Source organism: Monodelphis domestica, chromosome 2 (assembly GCF_027887165.1).
Source record: "Monodelphis domestica isolate mMonDom1 chromosome 2, mMonDom1.pri, whole genome shotgun sequence".
Taxonomy (NCBI): domain Eukaryota; kingdom Metazoa; phylum Chordata; class Mammalia; order Didelphimorphia; family Didelphidae; genus Monodelphis; species Monodelphis domestica.
The window spans coordinates 242,955,025-242,974,559 of record NC_077228.1 but is presented as its reverse complement, the minus strand read 5'-3'; the positions used below and the strand labels follow the sequence as shown (position 1 = coordinate 242,974,559).

The window sequence follows — 19,535 nt, the reverse complement described above, 5'->3', positions numbered from 1 at the left end:
TAGGAGTCTGGATGATATTCCTTCTGTATCTAAAAGTTTGTCATTCTGACTTGTTTTCTTTATATTTTAAATACATTTTTTTCTTCCATAGGAAGGATTTTGAATATAGTCAGTTGCAAAGCAAATTAGAAGATGAGCAGACTTTGGGTCTTCAATTCCAAAAGAAAATCAAAGAACTACAAGTAAGAAGTATCATGGGCTTGATGTAGAATTTGAGGTAACCTGTCCTGTAAAATAAACTGCCCCTGTAAAATAAAATGATCTGCTGGAGATGGCAGTTTGGGGAGTTGTAATGATATGGCAAATGGGTAGGGGCCCACAGCTTACTTATTCCTCCAAATTCTTTTTTCTTTCTGCTTTTGGAAAGTAAGAAAGTACTTTGGAAAGTACTGTCCACAAAATAAGAAAAACAAATCACTTATGTCTTCATTTCATGGAATGTAATGCTTTCCACATTCAATAATTAACTTTATATCTATACATATATATTTATGTATACATATATTTAGAGTCATTCTTGATATAGTGATCACAGCATGATTATTTTATGCAGGCTCGAATTGAAGAGCTGGAAGAGGAGATTGAAGCAGAGAGGGCTACTCGGGCCAAGACAGAGAAACAACGTAGTGATTATGCCCGTGAACTAGAGGAGCTGAGTGAAAGACTGGAGGAAGCTGGAGGTGTCACCTCAACCCAGATTGAACTCAATAAGAAGCGAGAGGCAGAATTCCTGAAGTTGCGACGGGACCTTGAAGAGGCCACATTGCAGCACGAAGCTATGGTTGCCACCTTGAGGAAGAAGCATGCAGATAGCACAGCTGAACTCAGTGAGCAAATTGACAACCTGCAGAGGGTCAAACAGAAACTGGAGAAGGAAAAGAGTGAACTCAAGCTGGAGATTGATGACCTTGCTAGTAATGTGGAAAGCGTATCTAAATCTAAGGTGCTTTTGTTGCAAATGTCATGATCAAAAGCTCTCAACTAACCAGAAACAGAAATGTTGATTCTATTTTAAGTGAATAATGACACTGTGGTTTCTCAACTTTACAGGCAAATCTAGAGAAGATATGTCGGACCTTGGAGGACCAGATAAGTGAGTCACGGAGCAAGACAGAAGAAACCCAAAGGAGTCTGAATGAGCTGACTGCTCAAAAAGCTCGTTTACAGACTGAGTCAGGTGAGGGTATGACAGAAAGTGGAAAAGAAAATAACAAATCTGAGAGAGGGTTGATTCTGCCCCCACCCTCCCCCAAAGTAAGTATTTTTGTGCCTGAATGGTGCAAAGCATCAATGAAAACCACCCACAGATGATGAAAGATGAGAGTATCAAAGGCAGAGCTGATTCTCACTAAGAACAAGAACCCTTAAGGGAATATCTAAGAAAGTTTATTTTTAGGAACAACAAATGAAATCGCTTACAAAGGTATGTTTGCTGATTTATCATAAAGAAGAATAACTGGAGAAGATAGGAAAGAACAATTGCGCCCCAAATCACAACAGCATAAAGTTTTAGAGCTTAAAGATCATTTAGTCCAACTTCTTCATTTTACACCTGGGAAGCTTGAAGCCCAGAGAGATTAAGGGACATGTCCTAAATCATGTAGTGAATTTATAGAGCTGGTACTAAAATATAGCCCTTCTGATTTTTAGTTCTGAGACCTCAGCACTCCTCTACTTTACCATAGTAAAAGCAAATGATTTAGTTTTTTTGTGCCATATTCCCAGTGCCTAGTATAGTGCCTAGAACATAGTTAGATGCTTAAATTGTCAGTTGATTTAATCATTGCAGAAAAAGGTAATTTAGAAAAATGTGATCAATTTTAAGGGTCTTGGGCTTGAAATAGCAAGCAAATGCTTTTAGCACCTTTGACTGGGAAAATATAACTCTTCTACCCATTGTTACATGGGTAAATTACAAGAATTGAAGATTCATTGAAGCCCCTCCAATGGCTTTTATAAAGTAGTATGGCATTTGGCATATGTTATTTATGATTTATCCTTTCTCCCTATCAAAATCATAAATCTAATAAGTTCAGAGACCATGTCATATGCTTCTGTATATTCAGTAAACAGCAAAGTTACACATGTGGGAGTTCATTGATGATGTTAGAGTTTCACCCCTCTCCCTTCTTGGATCACAGGTGAATTAAGTCGTCAATTAGAAGAAAAAGAAAGCATTGTATCCCAGCTTTCTAGGAGCAAGCAAGCATTTACTCAACAAATTGAAGAACTCAAGAGGCAGTTAGAAGAAGAAACCAAGGTAAATACTATATACTGTGGTAATACTGCCTCATGCTCTACAGATTCTATAACCATCAGAAGAATAAGAAAATTCTATAGCTAACTGAAACCTCTAATATTGATTTCTGCAGGTAGTACTAATATTTAATCAGTCCATATTCTCTTTGTTTTGATTTCTGCAGGTAGTACTAATATTTAATCAGTCCATATTCTCTTTGTTTTTTCCTTCCTAGGCCAAGAATGCACTGGCCCATGGATTACAGTCTTCCCGTCATGACTGCGATTTGTTACGGGAACAATATGAAGAAGAACAAGAAGCCAAGGCTGAACTTCAAAGAGCACTGTCCAAGGCTAACAGTGAGGTTGCTCAATGGAGGACCAAATATGAAACAGATGCCATTCAGCGCACAGAGGAACTGGAGGAAGCCAAGTATGAAATAATGCTTGTTTTTGGAGGGGATTAACATTCTAAAATTCCCACAGCACTATGACCAATGCCCACAGGGTTTTTCCACATCTAAAATGGATGGATGCTGGCCATCCTGTTTGATCAAGTTAAGTGCAATTAAATAAAGTATACCTGATTCATTGACCAGTTAACAAAAAGAGGTTTACTCAGTAGCACTTATCTCAGGTAAAAATGGCTTTCTTTGTCTCCAGGATTTTGTCAGCAGAATAGGGTCATGGTTTCAGACATTCTACCAAGTTTGAAGGGCAAGAATCCCATATGAATGGGACCTTCTATGCTCATAAACAACAAGTAAGCCCCTTCAACAGAGCCAGGGACCATCAAGAAGATAGAGCTTTGCTCCAACCTGGGGCCAATTGAATCATGGCCTTGTTGGCTTTATAGAGAAAATCTAGCCTAACTCATCTTTTGGAAAGGGGGAGCAAGAATTAGAGGAAACTGGTAGATACTAGTTCCGACACACCCACCTATCACATTAGAGTCCTTCCCAGGCAGATTAAGTTTCTAGTACACAGAGGACTGAAAATTAGTGGTGTTAGGAGGACCTGATTGGATCTTGCCTTAGGAACTCCCTAAGTGTGTAACTCTGGGCAAATCACTTAAAAATAGCACCTTTTTCACAGGATTATTGTGCAGTCCACATGAAATAAAGCGCTTCTCAAATCTCAAAGCACTGCATAAATCTTTTATGATTATGTTGAATTTAGAATTACTTGTGCATAAAATTTTTTGATTTTAGAAATTAGGAGCTCTAATGAAATATATCTTTTTTCTGTTCTACTCTGTTGTTCACATGTTTCAGTTGTGTCTGACTGTGTCCCCATTTGGGGTTTCCTTGGCAAAGATACTGAAGTGGATTGTCATTTATTTCTCCAGCTCATTTTATAGATGAAGAAACTGAGGCAGACCAGGTTAAGTCCAGAGTCATATTGCTAATAAAATGTCCGAGGATGAATTTGAATTCAGGTCTTTTGACTATACTCCAGCTGCTCTATCTATCCACTGTTTCACTTTGCTGCCTATTCTGCTATGCTATAAAATGATTCCTGTTAGTTCATAAGGTTCTATCAATAAGATAAAGAACTTTAATCATCTCTGGAGACAAATGACTGTGAAACTTATCTATTCACAGTCATCTTTTGAAGATGATAAATACTTTAAGGATAATGGGAATAAGTGGACATTCTGAAAAGAAACATCAGCACTAGGTGAATGAGAGGTGATGTGTTACAGTGGAAAGATCACTGACTTTAGAGTTAAGGGCTTGAGTTCAAACTTCTGTCATTTTCTTCCTATGAGACCTTAGGTCAGTCACTCACTCTCTATGGACCATGGTTTCCTCATCTGTAAAATGAGAACATTGTACTAGATAGCTTCCAAGACCCCTCCCCCCCATTTAAATATTAATCTATGAGATTGTGAGTACCTTGAAGGCAGTGACTAAATTTGCCTTTCTTTGAATTCTTAGTGGTTAGCACAGTTGTAAGCATTTTAAAAACATTCTTCTACTTGACTTAGATGGCTATGTTGAAAAAGTATTGAAATTCAATTAGAATTTGCTTCTATCTCTTATTCTTTAAGGAAAAAACTTGCTCAGCGCCTTCAAGATGCTGAAGAGCAGGTTGAAGCAGTGAATGCTAAGTGTGCTTCTTTGGAAAAGACAAAGCAGCGGCTACAAGGAGAAGTGGAGGACCTTATAATAGATGTTGAAAGAGCCAACTCCCTGGCAGCTGCTCTGGACAAAAAACAGAGGAATTTTGATAAGGTAAATTATAACACATGGTGATTAAGTAGAGGGTATAGTGGAAAAATGACCTGGGCTGGGTGCCAGAATGTTTGGGTTCTTACCACAGCTCCTGCTGCCAACTGAGCTACATGGCCTTGGACAAATCATATCTTTCCTTCAGTCTTCAGTTTTGATGAAACAGTCTTTAAAATTCCTTCCAACTGATATTCCACGCTTCTAAATGAACACATGTGGACGTTTCTAAACTATTGCACTGTTCAGTTCAAAACAACTTTGTAAAGCAGTGGTGGAAAGAGAGCTTGATTCATAGTTGAAGAACCCAACTTCACATCCTGGCTCTGCGCTTTCAACTTATTTGTCTTTGGGTATTTTACTTAATTGGTCACAGTTTCCTCATCTTTATGAAGTTTACCTATATGACTTCTAAGGTCTCATCTAGGTCCCATGATTTTTCTACATCTTATTGCTGATCTACTTGAAGCTAAAGAGATAAAGACATGTAAAGACATGTGGAAAGTCTGACAGGAAGCTTCACGTGGAAAGCTCCCCTTCAACTGGACCAAATATACCAATTTAAAGCCTATGTTTTAATTAAACATTTTATAGGTCAGAACCAATTTCTACAATAATGAAAGAATACCCAAAGCCAATCAATTCCCTCCATATCCATATCTATACCTAAGGCCCATACAATCATTTAAAATATGTGAAATGTACCAAAAATCATTGATTACTTATATAAATATTTGGAGAGATGGGAGGGAGCAAAGGCTTGACCTGTCTGAGATAGTGACTTTATGGATTATACTCCTCCACAGAATGAAATAAAAGGAAAGGAGAAGCAGGAAACAGAAAAATAGAGTCTGATTCTAACATAGCTTCTCTATACTAATGACTGCAGAGTTTGGAAGAGCAAAGCAGAAAAGTCTATAGGCTAGATAATGCAGTGAATAACCCAGTATGCCTTTGTTTTTTCAGGTCCTGGCTGAATGGAAGACAAAGTGTGAGGAAAGTCAGGTTGAGTTGGAAGCAGCTCTAAAGGAGTCTCGCTCTCTCAGCACTGAACTCTTCAAATTGAAAAATGCTTATGAGGAAGCCTTAGATCAATTGGAAACTGTGAAACGAGAAAACAAGAACCTAGAGCGTAAGTTCTAGTAGTTAGCTTAGAAATTTTGTGAAAATTCTTGCTTCTGTGCTTTTGCTGCATTCCTTTTCTAGAGTGACATACTCCCTACTCCCTCAGACCCATTTAGCAGTTCCAGGGATGCCAAAAAGGCAATTTTGCCACCTTTGGAAGGAAAACAGCAGTCCCTTCATTCATTTATTCATTTGTTTAACTTTTTTGTTTATTTATTTATTTACTTGTTTTTTTGTTTATTAAAACTCTTATCTTCCATCTTGGAATCAATACTGTGTATTGGTTCCAAGTAAGAAGAGTGTTAAGGGCTAGACAATGGGGGTTAAGTGACTTGCCCAGGGTCACACAGCTGGGAAGTGTCTGAGGCCAGATTTGAACCTAGGACCTCCTGTCTCTAGGCCTGGTTCTCAATCCACTGAGCTACCCAGCTGCCCCCAGTCCCTTTAGCTACCACTATACAGATAGGTTGTAATTACCATCAATGAAGTTCTTACATACATAGTATCTTGACTTTGAGAAGTTTCTGGTATACTAATTAATCAACCATTTATTGCTGCTTAGTTGTATGCAGAGTCTTTACCAGCTGCTAGTGGAGAATATCAAAATAATTTAAAACATGTTCTCTTCCTTTAAAAACCTTTTAGTATGACATATATATCAGTATCTTGATAATTCACTTTTTTGTTTTTTTTCCTGGAAAACAGAAAAGAAAAGCAAAGTGCTAGTAGAGGAGACATGACAGGGTCCTCAGTGAGGCATATGCCATTTTACATATAGCTGTGTTGATAGAACATTATTGATATTTATGTTGATAACAGTATAAAACTACATTGATAGGATTTCAGATTTGTTATTGTTCAGTTCTATCTGACCCTTCTTGGCTCTTTTATGAGGTTTTCTTGGCAAAGATACTGGAGTGGCTTTTCATTTCCTTCTCCAGCTTATTTTACTGATGAGAAAATGAAGGTAAGCAGAGTTAAGTGACTTTGCCAGGATCATACAGCTACTAAATGTCTGAGACCAGATTTAAACTCAGGAGATGGCTTCCTGACTACAGGCCTGGCATTCTATCCACTGTGCCACCTAGCTGTCCTTGAGAATTTCAAATTTAGTGGTTGAGAAAATCTTCTGTGTTCTAAGTATTTTAAACAATGTCCGCTTTTTGCTTTATAGAGGAAATTGCAGATCTTACTGAACAAATTGCTGAAAATGGCAAAACCATCCATGAACTTGAGAAATCAAGAAAGCAGATTGAGTTGGAAAAAGCTGATACACAACTTGCTCTTGAGGAAGCAGAGGTAGGTTTTTGTGCTAAGAAAAACAGAGGGGGAAAGGGTGAGAATGGATATAGCCCTAGCCTAGGTTTGGCATAGCTGATTTTTTTTATTTCTTGATTTTTTTTCATTATCTTCTTTTTCCCTTTTTTGTCTTAACTTCTCCTTTATAAAACAGTAGTGATAATACCTTTCTTACCCATTGCATAGCATTATTGTAAGGTGTAATAATGTCTAAGAATTGCTGTTGAAGGTCTTTAAGAAAATTATTGCATAAATATAAGATCTCAAACATGAGACTTATTTTTGTTGTTAGTAACTATTCACAAACATGTATATATACAGAAGATAAACTAAGAAATTTAGTTTCAAGAATTATAGAAATGGCAGATGGCATATTTAGCTGGGCCTTAACTGGCCTAAAATGTAGTATTCTCTTAATTGACCCTGGTACAATTTTTTTTCTTTTTCCTTTTTAAAGGCAGCTCTTGAACATGAAGAGGCTAAGATCCTCCGTATCCAGCTTGAAATGACTCAAGTAAAATCAGAAATTGATAGAAAGATTGCAGAGAAAGATGAAGAGATTGAGCAGCTAAAGAGAAACTACCAGAGAACTGTGGAGACCATGCAGAGTGCCCTAGATTCAGAAGTGCGAAGCAGGAATGAGGCCATCCGAATAAAGAAGAAGATGGAAGGAGATTTAAATGAAATAGAGATCCAGCTGAGTCATGCCAACCGCCAGGCTGCTGAGACTCTAAAACACCTCAGGAATGTTCAAGGACAGCTTAAGGTCAGTGACAGCCATCAGAGGGTATAATACTATGGATTCTGGGTTATATGGGTGACAATCATAATATTTCTGCTCCTAAGAGCATCTTTCTTTTCTTTTTAAACAGGATAGCCAACTGCATCTGGATGATGCTCTCCGAGGCCAAGAGGACCTGAAAGAACAGCTTGCTATTGTGGAGCGCAGAGCAAACTTGTTGCAGGTGGAAGTTGAAGAACTCCGAGCTGCTTTAGAACAGACTGAAAGAGCGCGGAAACTGGCTGAACAGGAGCTCTTGGATTCTAATGAAAGAGTGCAACTGTTGCACACCCAGGTAAGTAAAAGTGAGGAGAGAGAAGAGATGGAACCATAGACACAAGGCTAACTTTATTCTTTTTCTTTATTTTAGAATACCAGCCTCATTCATACAAAGAAGAAGCTTGAAGCAGATGTTTCACAACTCCAAAGTGAGGTTGAGGATGCCAGTAGGGATGCAAGAAATGCTGAAGAGAAAGCAAAGAAAGCAATAACAGATGTAAGTTTTTTTTCTTTCATAGCTGTATATTTTTATTCTCTGTTCAATGGCCAAGGGCTCTAATATTAGCTACCATTTATTATGCTAGCTTGCAAAGCATTTTACATATCAGTCCATTCTCATAAATACCCTATAAAGGTAGGTGCTATTATTATCTCTATTTTTTTCAAACCAAGTGTGAAAATGGTTAAGCTAGCACAGGCTTATATAGCTGGTAAGCTTCTGAGATAGGATTTGAACCCATCTCTTCCTATCTCCAAGTCCAAATTTCTAAAATTTCACTAAAATAGCTGCCAAGATTATTAAGGCATCACTAGGACTTGTTCTTAATAATCTGTCTAAGATATATAAATACATTGGCAGTCAGTTGCATTTTGTTATAGACAATTTTTTGTTCTGTTTACCTGCAACTCAGGTTGTGGTAGATACCTACCTAGTTGGCTTTGCATACTATAGCTCAGAACTCTGAAACTTTGAATAGCACAGTGACTGGCACTCAGTAGGTGTTTAAATGGCTGCTGATTAGGATGGACCCAGAAAGTTATCAGGCTTCCTGAAAAACCATCAAAAGGGGCGTAAAATAGCATTAATATTCACTAATAATCCCATGGAACGCTAGACTAGTCACCATTTCTATCTTCTCCACTAGACTTGTGAATTTGAGCAAATAATTTCTCTCTCCTGGGACTCAGCATATTCATCTATACAATGAGAGGTTAGGCTAAATGATCTCTAAGTTCCCTTTTATTCTATAATCCTGTTTCTTCCAGAATTTTATAATTTAACAGTTATTTGGTAATGGTAATGTAATGTTAACAGAAATTGACCTCTTCATATTTCAGTCTCCTTTATAAAATTGCATTTCTTTTCACTACTTCTACTGAGCAATGATTAATATTGAATAATAAATGCTCTGAATATACTTAAAGGAACCTAAGGAAAGGAAAAAGCTGTCTTTAAAGTGAGGATTACTACTTCAGGAACTGAATATTTTATTCTTTTCAATATACTTCAGAGTTAATTATTTTAAAATGTTTTAAAATTATAAAAGTTTTCTCTGATAATATTTAATATTCTAATTAGTATTCAATTCTTGCTTTTTTGTTGAGAGAAAACATTGAAAGGTGCCTAGAGAGTACTAATCTTGGAATCAAGAAGATCTGACTTCAAGTCTTACCTCAGAAATAGGGCTGTGTGACCCTAAACAAGATGCCTTCAGCATCCCTGCCTTCCTCTATTAGTCTACATTGTAAAATAGTTGCTAACTTTATTGTGAGAGGGAGCCTCCTCTTCTGAATTTCCTTTCACAAATGAACTCACAGGTCCATATTAAAATATGTATGTTTAAATTTCTATTATCTATTTTTCATTGCAATTATCTCCTATTTCACTGGGACTTATTCTTAGGTCTGGTGTCACCCCATTTATTTTATTCTTTTTTTCTCTTCTCAGATATAGTACACATCTATGCCTAACAGAACTAGTGAGGAAAATTTTGTAAAACTTGGAATTCTTCTTAAGTATGTGATATTAAGTAAATGTAATTTATGTTTCCAGGCGGCCATAATGGCTGAGGAGCTGAAGAAGGAGCAGGATACCAGCGCCCACCTGGAGCGAATGAAGAAGAATCTGGAACAGACTGTGAAAGACTTGCAACACCGCCTGGATGAGGCTGAGCAGCTGGCCCTGAAAGGAGGAAAGAAGCAGATTCAGAAACTGGAGACACGGGTACTTCTCAGAGCAAAATAGAACTTTTCCTTTTAGGTGTAAAGGAGTAGAAGGCTATGACTTCTGGACACTTTCTCCTTGTCTATATTTTAACTGCAAACTATTCTTAATTATTTTTTCAGATTCGAGAGTTAGAATTTGAACTTGAAGGAGAACAGAAAAGAAATACAGAGTCAGTTAAGGGACTCAGGAAATATGAACGGCGAGTCAAAGAGCTGACTTATCAGGCAAGTAAAAGGGAAAGCAAATATTTTTCTGCTTTGCCCTTTCTGATATGTTTGAATCTCAGCATTTTCTCTCCAAAAATACTGAAACTAGTAATTTGTTTGCTTTAGAAAAAGTCAGAAATAAGAAAAAAGGAGGTCAGAGGAAGAAGAAATGCCTACAGGTGTATAGAAAATAAGGGTTTGGGGCATCTAGGTTGTTTAATGGATAGAGATTTAGGTCTAGAGACAGAAAGTCCTGGGTCAAATCTGGCCTTAGATACTTCCTAGCTGGGCAAGTCATTTAAACCCAATTGCCTAACTCTTCCTGCTCTTCTGCCTTGGAACTCATACTTAGTATCAACAAAGGTGAGAGTTTAAAAACAAAAAGAAAATAAGGATTTGTATGATATTACTGTGTTCCAAAAATAAGTCACAGGAGAGACACCAACTTTTATATGAATCCTTATCTTAGAACCTTAGCATTCCTAGCTTCCTCAAAAACTCAGCTCAAACACTATCTCCCATGTGAGGACTTCCTATATAGTGCTAGCAGTTAGTGATTTTTTTACCAAGTTACCTTGTATTTATATTGTATATTCTTTGTATACAAATATACAGAGAGAAACAGATATAGACACAGACAGACATAAACATATTTTCTTCCTTTATAGATTGTAAGCACCTCAAGAGAAGTCCTGTTTAATTTCTGTCTTGGTATTCTCATTGCCTAGCAATGTGACACAAATAGAGACTTAAAAATGACTTTGATTGATTGGATGGTAACAGAGAGCTAATAGTCAGTTCAATGCTTTGCCAATACAGCCCAAATTATATTGGGTCCAATCTGATGTTAGAGTTGTCAGAGACACTAGAACCAGATGGGGATAATCTTCCTATGGTGGGTATTCTGGCAATTGGAGCTGGAGAGAATCGGCACTGATGCCTCTAATGTATATTTTTTTCAATTAGTGTTCACTGTTGTTCTACCACCTCATTAAGTTTAATATAGTTATCTTATCTTTTTAGAGTGAAGAAGATAGGAAGAATGTCCAAAGGTTACAGGATTTAGTGGATAAACTCCAAGTAAAGGTCAAATCCTACAAGAGACAAGCTGAGGAAGCTGTAAGTCATACAACACAGATATTAAGAAATTGACAAGCCATCTTTATTTCTCATGAAAGATGTGATAAAATTCTCTCTATAATCTTTACCTCTTCTGATTGCTTTGTTTCAGGATGAACAAGCTAATGTTCATCTCACCAAATTCAGAAAAGCTCAACACGAGCTGGAGGAGGCTGAAGAACGAGCAGATATTGCAGAATCTCAAGTCAATAAGCTGAGAGCTAAAACCCGAGATATTACTTCTACCAGAGTAAGTTGGCATTGAATACTGAAGAAAACTTTTACTACTAGGGAAGACTAGCTGAATTGAGTTAGATGAAAGGAAATGAAATGAGTGAGGAAGGCAAAAGATAAGATACTATCTTGAAGTCTTCCCAAAGGGAAAGAACAGGAGACCAGTCTTCTGTGAGGATTTATCAAGACAAGGAATTGAGGGTCTGATTTTACACATTTCTAACAATTCATTCATCTCAGATATTGTGTACTCAGACCTTAGCCCAGGGAGACGGGAGTGTCTCTGATAGTAGGAGGAATGGGCAGGTAACAATAAAGTGCTTCTTGGGTTTTTTTTTTCCCTATTGAAACATGACCAATCTTATAATTAAAGATTTTTAAATTAATTTTATTTTTATTAACATGCAAAACACACTTCCAAATTGGTTGTTGTTATAAGAACACATTCATACTTACCTCAAACCCCAAAATAAAACCATAAATACACTGATGTGAAAGATATGCTTTGATCCATATCCATCAGACTCCAAAAGTTCTTTCTCCGGAGGTGGGTAGCATTCCCCATCATAAGTCTTTTAGGATTGTCTCAGATCATTACAACACTGAGTAGCCAAGTTTTCACAGTTGATCATGTGTATAATGTTTCACTGTTCTGCTTACTTCACTCTGCATCAACTCCTGTAGATCTTTCCAGCTTTTTCTGAAATCATCTTGCTTATTTGTCATTTCTTAGAGCACAATGGTATTTTATCACCAACTTGTACCAGTCTGTCCAGCTATTCTTCAATTGACGAGCATCTCCTCAATTTCCAATTTTGTATCACTACACAAAAAGAGCTGTTTAAATGTATAATTGAAGTTAATGGAAAAATTTATTTGAAAAACATTTGCTGTTAGCCATTTTTGCTAAAATTCACTTTCATTTATTTCTTGGCCTACTTTATTCTCTTCCTAAAGAAGTTTTAGGGCCAGAATTTCCAGATTATAAAGTGGGGTTGTGTATATTATTGTTCATTGACATTAGGGCCATAAAATGTACTTGAGTTTTCATGGAAATACAGACAGGCAAATAAATGAAGATGCCTTGTGTAAGGGGCTAACAGGAGATAGATGCAATCATATCTAATGTGAATTAAAACAGCTTAATTTTTTTTTTCCATTCCCAGGTGGTACATGAAAATGAAGAGTGATCTACTTCTGGGAGCTGGGCAGAAAATATGCAAAATGTATATTTCCTTGGTTCCTAACCATGTGTGCTTGTAGCTGCCATGTGACTTTGTCTCATCTGTACATACACACACACAATAAACTTTTCTCTGCTTTCACTCTGGAGCAGCTTCACTCTATCCTCTTCTTCCACCCAGTGCTGAATAATGTAGATACCTTTGTGTTTATGTTGATGTCTCTGTGCTTTGATAATTTTTTGAGTCAAAGGTGCTTCTATCAACTGTGAGGGGATAACAACTACATTACCTATTTGTCACAGTTTTGGGAAACTAAAAAGAATTGCTGATTCTTAGAATTTCATAAATAGTGACCTTATTTTTTTTTCTTGAAGGAAAAACATAATATTAGCTTTATACCTCTCTCTTTAACCCAATCTTGATTTAGTTTCAGGCATTTCCCCTCAGCCATAGTCTTCTTATCTTCCCTGTCAGATCCTCCTCTTTTCCTTAGAAAACTATATAACCTAGGTCAGCAAGTGAAGATGACAGTGTATATATGGGATCAGAAAACTATAGAATGTGAGAGTGGGGAGAGACTTTAGAGTTCATCTAACCCACCTCTTCTATTTTTTTGAGGCCTACATGGATGCTTCTTTTCTGAAGTTTTCAGAGCAATTACTCTCTCAGTTATAGGGGATTCTTCTTTAGATATTTATGGGTCTATCCTTAAAATGAAGTTGATAGAATATTTTGTCATCAGTGATGAACCATGTTCTCTTATCTCTCTTCATTCTTTTGGGAACATTAGAGTCCTAGAAAAAGCAGGATGGAAAAGAGACAGGAGCAGCCTCTTCTTCTCTCTCTGAATCCCTATGTGTTCTAGAATTTATTTTTTCTGAGTAATTATCAACTAGATTGCAAGTTTCTTAAGGAAAGGGCCTGAATCTATTTCACTTAAATATCTCCCTTAGCCCTTGGGCAGAATAGCAACTTAATTAAAATTTTAAATTGTATTAGATTTTCCATCAATTAAAAAATATTAGGATCACATGGAATCTTATTAACTTGAGTAGGTTTGGACTGTTTCAAATCCAGCAAAATTGAAGGCAACCTTTCCAATATCGCCTTCTATTGGTAAGAATATGTCTGGCAAGTAAGAGACCTTAGAACATGTATACACTTGAACTCAAACTCTTAACTCTCATCCTTGCATCCTGGAGAACTGCCTGTAACCACTCAGACTAAACCAGAAGGTAAGAGGGAGGAGGGGATAAGTACCTGAAGCTGGTGATTGTGCTGATGAGTCAATTGCTTCTTTTGACTCAGTATCTCCCCTAGCACTTCCACTGAGTTTTGTATCAGTCTTGTTCTCCTCTGTTAGAGAACTTTACAAAGGGGGAATAAGGGTGGGGGAGAAAATGAATATAAAAGCCTAAATTTAAGTCTTTTGGGGGTAGCACCAAGGTACTCTCACTTAGAGAAGGCAGGGGTGGAGAGCACATTGGAAAATCCATGGAAGCAACCACCCAGTTTACTCTCTCTTAGTATTCTTTCAGGATAGGAATGACACCATTATGTACATGAATCTACATATTGATGATTGCAAGGTGTCTGTAATAACAATGATATTAGCGCATTGTAGTTTTCAAAATATCTTTCTATCCCTTCTCATTTGATTCTCATATAGTCCTGGTACATAAGATAAAGTAATTGTTATTATCTCTACTTTGAAAATGAGGAAATGGAGGAGCATAAAAATATAGTGATTCAGCAGAAGTATTTATGGGAAGACAATGGTATAGTGGATAAAAAGCCATCCTGAGTACCAAGGATACTTGGGTTTAAGTCCTACTGAGAACATATCTAAACTGTATAACCCTGGGGAAGTAATTTAATCTGGAAATGTTTTAAGTAGCTCTCCAAGACTCTAAATTGCAAAGAAAGTGCCATCCTGCATTGTTAGAGGGAATTTCTTCAACAAGGGAACATCTTATGACAATGAAATCATAGGTCCAATCCCTATCCTCTATCCATATGATTAGTAAGTGGCATTGAAGGGATTAGAACTCAGGCCTTCTGAATTATCAATTCTATATACATACCACATGTCTACAACTGAATCTCAGTTAAAAGTGATAAATAATTATGAAGTGGAAGGGGGCAGCTAGATAGCACAGTAGGCAGGACACCAGGTCTGGAGTCAGGAGGACCTGACTTCAAATCTAGCCTCCAAAATTTCCCAGCTGTGTGACCTAGGGCAAGTCACTTAACCCTAATTGCCCAGCCCTTGCCATTCTTCTTTCTTAAAAATGATACTAAGAGAGAAAATCATGATTAAAAAAAAAAAGAACTGAAATTGATTCCAGACCTGTGATTGATAATCACTGGTTCTCAGAGATTGGAAATCAAATTGAAAGAGTTAATGGCCCCTCAGGTATTGTCATGGCCAAAATGGTGATTAAAAAAAAAAAACTACCTTCATTTTAAGGAGGATCTGTATATAAAAGACAATAGTACAGATCACCTTCTTGCTTCCAATTAATAAAATTAACTCATCTTGGAGAATTTAAAAATTGATAACATAACATACAACTTTTACAAAACTGGAAGCCTCAAACAAGTTTCAAACTGGCACATATAGCACATAATAGTTCAGTGTGCTATTATTATCAGTGATTTACATATTATAAATGTTCAAAATGAAAGAAAAGGAAGGGGATTAAATTCTAGAAGCTGTTCATATGTCTACTGGAAAAAAAACATCCTTTAGAAATATTGCTCAATTATATTGAAGTCAATGAAAAATTAATTTTAAGAAATTTCCTTTATAGATCACTCTGCTAGAATTCACTTTTTCTAAAGATTCCCAGTATAGAGTAACAAGACATTACACTATTTTTAAGTGGGGAAAGATACTGTACTAACCTTAAATAAGGACCTACGTGTGGTCCTTAAAATAGAAGATAAGCTGTCTTGGAAACTCTTAAAAACAAAGGATTAATAGATAATAGTTAATGGAATGATCAAGAAGCAGAAAATCCTTGAAATGAGAGTTAGGAAAAGGAATGAGTAAAGATGAGTCCTAGGTAAAATTTAATGCCTATTTTTGAACATATTGATTTCAATCTATTCTCCATATAAAACCTTTTTCTGTTAACTACTTAATAGCTATATTTAAAACAAAGATACTTTTTTTGATGTTGGAGAGATATAGAGCACTGGGTTAAAAAAAAATTGAGAACCACAGTTTTAGAGAGATGGAGACCAAGAGTCTGAATTACTTCTTTATTGGGAGTAGTTTGTGATGCCCTTTTTTTTAATTGACAGCTGTGTTCACATGTGGGACACTGGTTCTAAAAAAGTAACAAGTCCTTATGAGAAGAAAACTAATGTTTGAAGTTTTCCACCAGCCAGGGAATACAACCTTCAGTTTCTCTTAGACTGGATCATTGCAGCAGCTGAGAATGTGGAGCAAAGAATCTGTCTAACATGCAGGAGTCTGTTTATACCTCTACAAATGGTCTGTTTCTAAAAACAACCTGGTGCTGAGGGGATTTGATGGCTCTTTTCTGGGCTTGAACTGTGATCTGATTACCCTCAGCAATGCTGAGACATTCCCAGGAGCTATCCTGCCACCAGTCTGCATGTCACCATGAGACAGTAACTCCCAAATGGCAACGTCTATTTTTATCTAAGATGTTTTGTGCTTTCATGGTCATAAGGAATAAAGTTACAACTAGTAGACATCTTACCTTTTGTCTCTGGACTCCAGAGATTGATCCTTTTAGTTTCCCCCGATTTTTTTTTACTGTCATCATTTGTTTTATCATCTGTTTCCTACATTTATTTCTGAACTGGTTAAGATTCTTCTCCTTTCTTGTTTAGCAGGAAGAAAGCAAAGATCATAGGATTTAAAATTAAAAGAAAACTTAGAGACTCATTTCCACACCAAGACTCAGACGTTTTGACTCAAAAAAGCCACATTCTTATACTGTCCAGCTTGTAATGCTTAATGTAAAACTTACCAGATGAACCTTGTGTTTCAACTTTTTCTCTCCTTCCCCCCTTGCTTCAGAGGCTTGACAAGATCTGACTATTTCGAAGAAGTGGCCAACTCTGAAAAAAATTCCCTTTCTAGAACATGTAGACACTTGTCAAGTGTTTCTGTTTGAAGAAAATAGAGGGAGAAACAGAATTCTTAAGTCTGTGGCATACTGTCTACAGACAGTTTGGAGAAAAGAAAACCTAAAGATTTTAAATCATGAATTGAACATGTACAATTCTAGTAAAATGTAAAAATGGAATATGCTTCACTCTTAACCTTGAGTCTTTATTTCATATTGTATTGGGGCCTTTTGTAATTACTCTTGACTTAAAATATGCCTTGAAATAGTTATAATAGCTCAAGGAATACTATTGATTTAATTTTGTTGTATTTTGAATAATTGGGTACTATTAAGGGCAGTTGGAAGAATGTTGTTGTACTCTTCAAAATGAAGGAAAAAGGCTTTTATTTCTCACTTCTTAAAGATCTGCATTTATTATTCTGATATCAGTCAAGGAGCTTTGTCATTCTTGGTAAAAAGAGAACTTAGAGGTTACCTAATATGATGTGATATGATATGATATGATATGATATGATATAACATGACACAACATAACTAACACAATATAATGTATAACATTTTACGGATGAGGGAACAGGCCCCCAAATGAAAACAACTTGCCCCATGTCACATAGGTAGCAAAAGGCCAAATTGTGCTTTCAAGCCAAGAATTCAGATCTTTTCCTTTTCTTTTTCTTCCTGTTTTTCCTTGTCACTTGCCAAGACTGTCAAACTAGTCTTGAATATGCAGACTTGGTTATGGGATCATAAAATTTAGACTTGGAAGACTCATGAATTATTTATAGGAGGCACCATCCCAGAGTTTTGGGATTCTCTAAGGGATTGGTGTATTTCTCCCTTCAGTAGAGAAGATCATGGGCTATCTTTCTCCCTTACTAATGACTAAAGGATCATTAATAGTGTTCCAATTCCATTTAAACACAATCAATTAGAAGATTTTTTCTTTTTTTTTTAATAGATTTTTTCTTTACTTCAAAGATAGAATTCTTATACAAATGTAAAAGCATTTCTCCAATACCTCCAATGCTCTACATCTCTGGGAGAGTAGGTTCAAAAATTAGTTCAATTTCTACATAATAGTCCCACTGAGTTCATGTACAGATGCAGCATGACTACTGCATGATTTCTGTTTGTCTGGGTTACTGAAGGTCACTCCTAAAGTTCTATCCCCATTCCTCATTTTATCAATCTTTCATTAACTGAAAAATGTGACCTAGATACCTTTGTCTCACTTTACTGACCTTTGAAACCTCCAAGGTTGGAAACTACTTTCACCTAAAATGGAAAAGAACAAACAAAAAGTCCAAAGATCAAGGAATTTTACTCAGAAACAAATTACCTCAGGCCTTAGAGACATTCCTGTATACCACGGTCTCTAACCAGACATCAGAAGTGAAGGAATCAGAAGGAAGAGGCAAGAGAAAGCAGATGAAATTGACTAAAGAGATTTTAAAAATCCTTCCTTTTTGTTTAACAACTCTAAGACAGGCTAGGTCAATGGGGTTAAGTGATTTGCCTAGGGTCATACAGCTAGGAAGTATCTGAGGCTAGATTTGTACCCAGGTCCTACTGATTCCAGGCCTTGCTTTCTATCCATTGTACCACCTAGCTGCCCCCTTGACTAAGGACTTTATGAAGGCACCAACCATTCTGACTATGGTGCAGTTTGGGAAAGGCTTCTCCCAACCATGCAGGTAGTTAATTACAGAGTGTCTATGAATGCTCTGGTCTTTATTTCCCTTCCATGCCATCACAATTTACCCAGAAGCAAGCTAGGAAGCTAACTCTTCTACTAGGGTTCTGTATATTCATCAGATCTCAGCTACAGAAAGTTGAAATAGAGGAGGTCTAACATTCCTTCTAGCTCTAAATCTGTTACAGAGCAACAATTTCCTTTATAGATAACAAAACTGAGGCCCAGAGAAAGGAAATGACATGCCTAAAATCACAGAGTAGTAAGTAACAGCCAGAATTCAAACCCAGGTTTTCCAAATACAGCGGTTTTTTTTTTTTTATGATGCCATGGTGATATTTAGAACTGTTTTATTGCTTCATTATGGAAGAGTTGAACGAACACTGGCTCTGGAGATAGTGTCATTCATTTGAAATCCTCCCTCTGAGAACACTACACAATAACAGCAAAACTGAACTGGATTGTGAAAACTTGGGTACTCTCAGCAGTGCAATGATCTGGGACTATTCTGAAAGACTTATGACAGGGAATGCTATTCACATCCAGAGAAAGAACTGTTGGAGTCATTTTTCACATCAATGTAGCTTAGGTTTTGCATCAGGGTTTTGTTTTTGTATGAATGTGCTCTTACAATATAGAAGTATATTTTGCATGACAATAAAAATGGAAAAAAGAAAGAAAGAAAGAAAGAAAGGAGGAAAGAGAAAGGAGGAAAGAAAGAAAGAAAGAAAGAAAGAAAGAAAGAAAGAAAGAAAGCAAGAAAGAAAGAAAGAAAGAAAGGAGGAAAGAAAGAAAGAAAGCAAGCAAGCAAGAAAGAAAGATAGAAAGAAAGAAAGGAGGAAACAAAGAAAGAAAGAAAGAAAGGAGGAAACAAAGAAAGAAAGAAAGAAAGGAGGAAAGAAAGAAAGAAAGAAAGAAAGAAAGAAAGAAAGAAAGAAAGAAAGAAAGAAAGAAAGAAAGAAAGAAAGAAAGAAAGAAAGAAAGAAAGAAAGAAAGAAAGAAAGAAAGAAAGAAAGAAAGGAAGGAAGGAAGAAAGGAAGGAAGAAAGAAAGAAAGAAAGAAAGAAAGAAAGAAAGAAAGAAAGAAAGA

The 19,535-nt window shown here is 36.5% G+C and overlaps 1 protein-coding gene and 1 long non-coding RNA gene across 3 annotated transcripts in view; one reads left to right on the top strand and one right to left on the bottom strand.

The window, feature by feature from the left end:
• LOC100027388 (myosin-3) overlaps positions 1–12,790 on the top strand; it is a 36,549-nt gene extending 23,759 nt beyond the window's left edge. For both annotated transcript variants that reach the window (XM_007482986.3, XM_001371616.4), the window contains exons 25-40: positions 92–182; positions 554–943; positions 1,051–1,177; positions 2,142–2,260; positions 2,475–2,671; positions 4,292–4,475; positions 5,436–5,601; positions 6,769–6,893; positions 7,351–7,659; positions 7,766–7,969; positions 8,045–8,170; positions 9,728–9,898; positions 10,021–10,125; positions 11,131–11,226; positions 11,339–11,476; positions 12,627–12,790. In XM_007482986.3, coding sequence (XP_007483048.1) covers positions 92–182; positions 554–943; positions 1,051–1,177; positions 2,142–2,260; positions 2,475–2,671; positions 4,292–4,475; positions 5,436–5,601; positions 6,769–6,893; positions 7,351–7,659; positions 7,766–7,969; positions 8,045–8,170; positions 9,728–9,898; positions 10,021–10,125; positions 11,131–11,226; positions 11,339–11,476; positions 12,627–12,650 — 2,572 coding nt within the window. In that variant the 3' untranslated portion in view covers positions 12,651–12,790. The remainder of the gene's footprint in view (positions 1–91; positions 183–553; positions 944–1,050; positions 1,178–2,141; positions 2,261–2,474; positions 2,672–4,291; positions 4,476–5,435; positions 5,602–6,768; positions 6,894–7,350; positions 7,660–7,765; positions 7,970–8,044; positions 8,171–9,727; positions 9,899–10,020; positions 10,126–11,130; positions 11,227–11,338; positions 11,477–12,626) is intronic.
• Positions 8,003–19,535, bottom strand: part of LOC103099154 (uncharacterized) — a 41,264-nt gene continuing 29,731 nt past the window's right edge. Inside the window, exons 2-7 of the long non-coding RNA XR_462300.2 lie at positions 16,652–16,790; positions 16,379–16,502; positions 11,917–12,297; positions 9,779–9,856; positions 8,604–8,723; positions 8,003–8,138 (exon numbers count right to left, since the gene is read on the bottom strand). This is a non-coding gene — a long non-coding RNA (uncharacterized LOC103099154). The remainder of the gene's footprint in view (positions 8,139–8,603; positions 8,724–9,778; positions 9,857–11,916; positions 12,298–16,378; positions 16,503–16,651; positions 16,791–19,535) is intronic.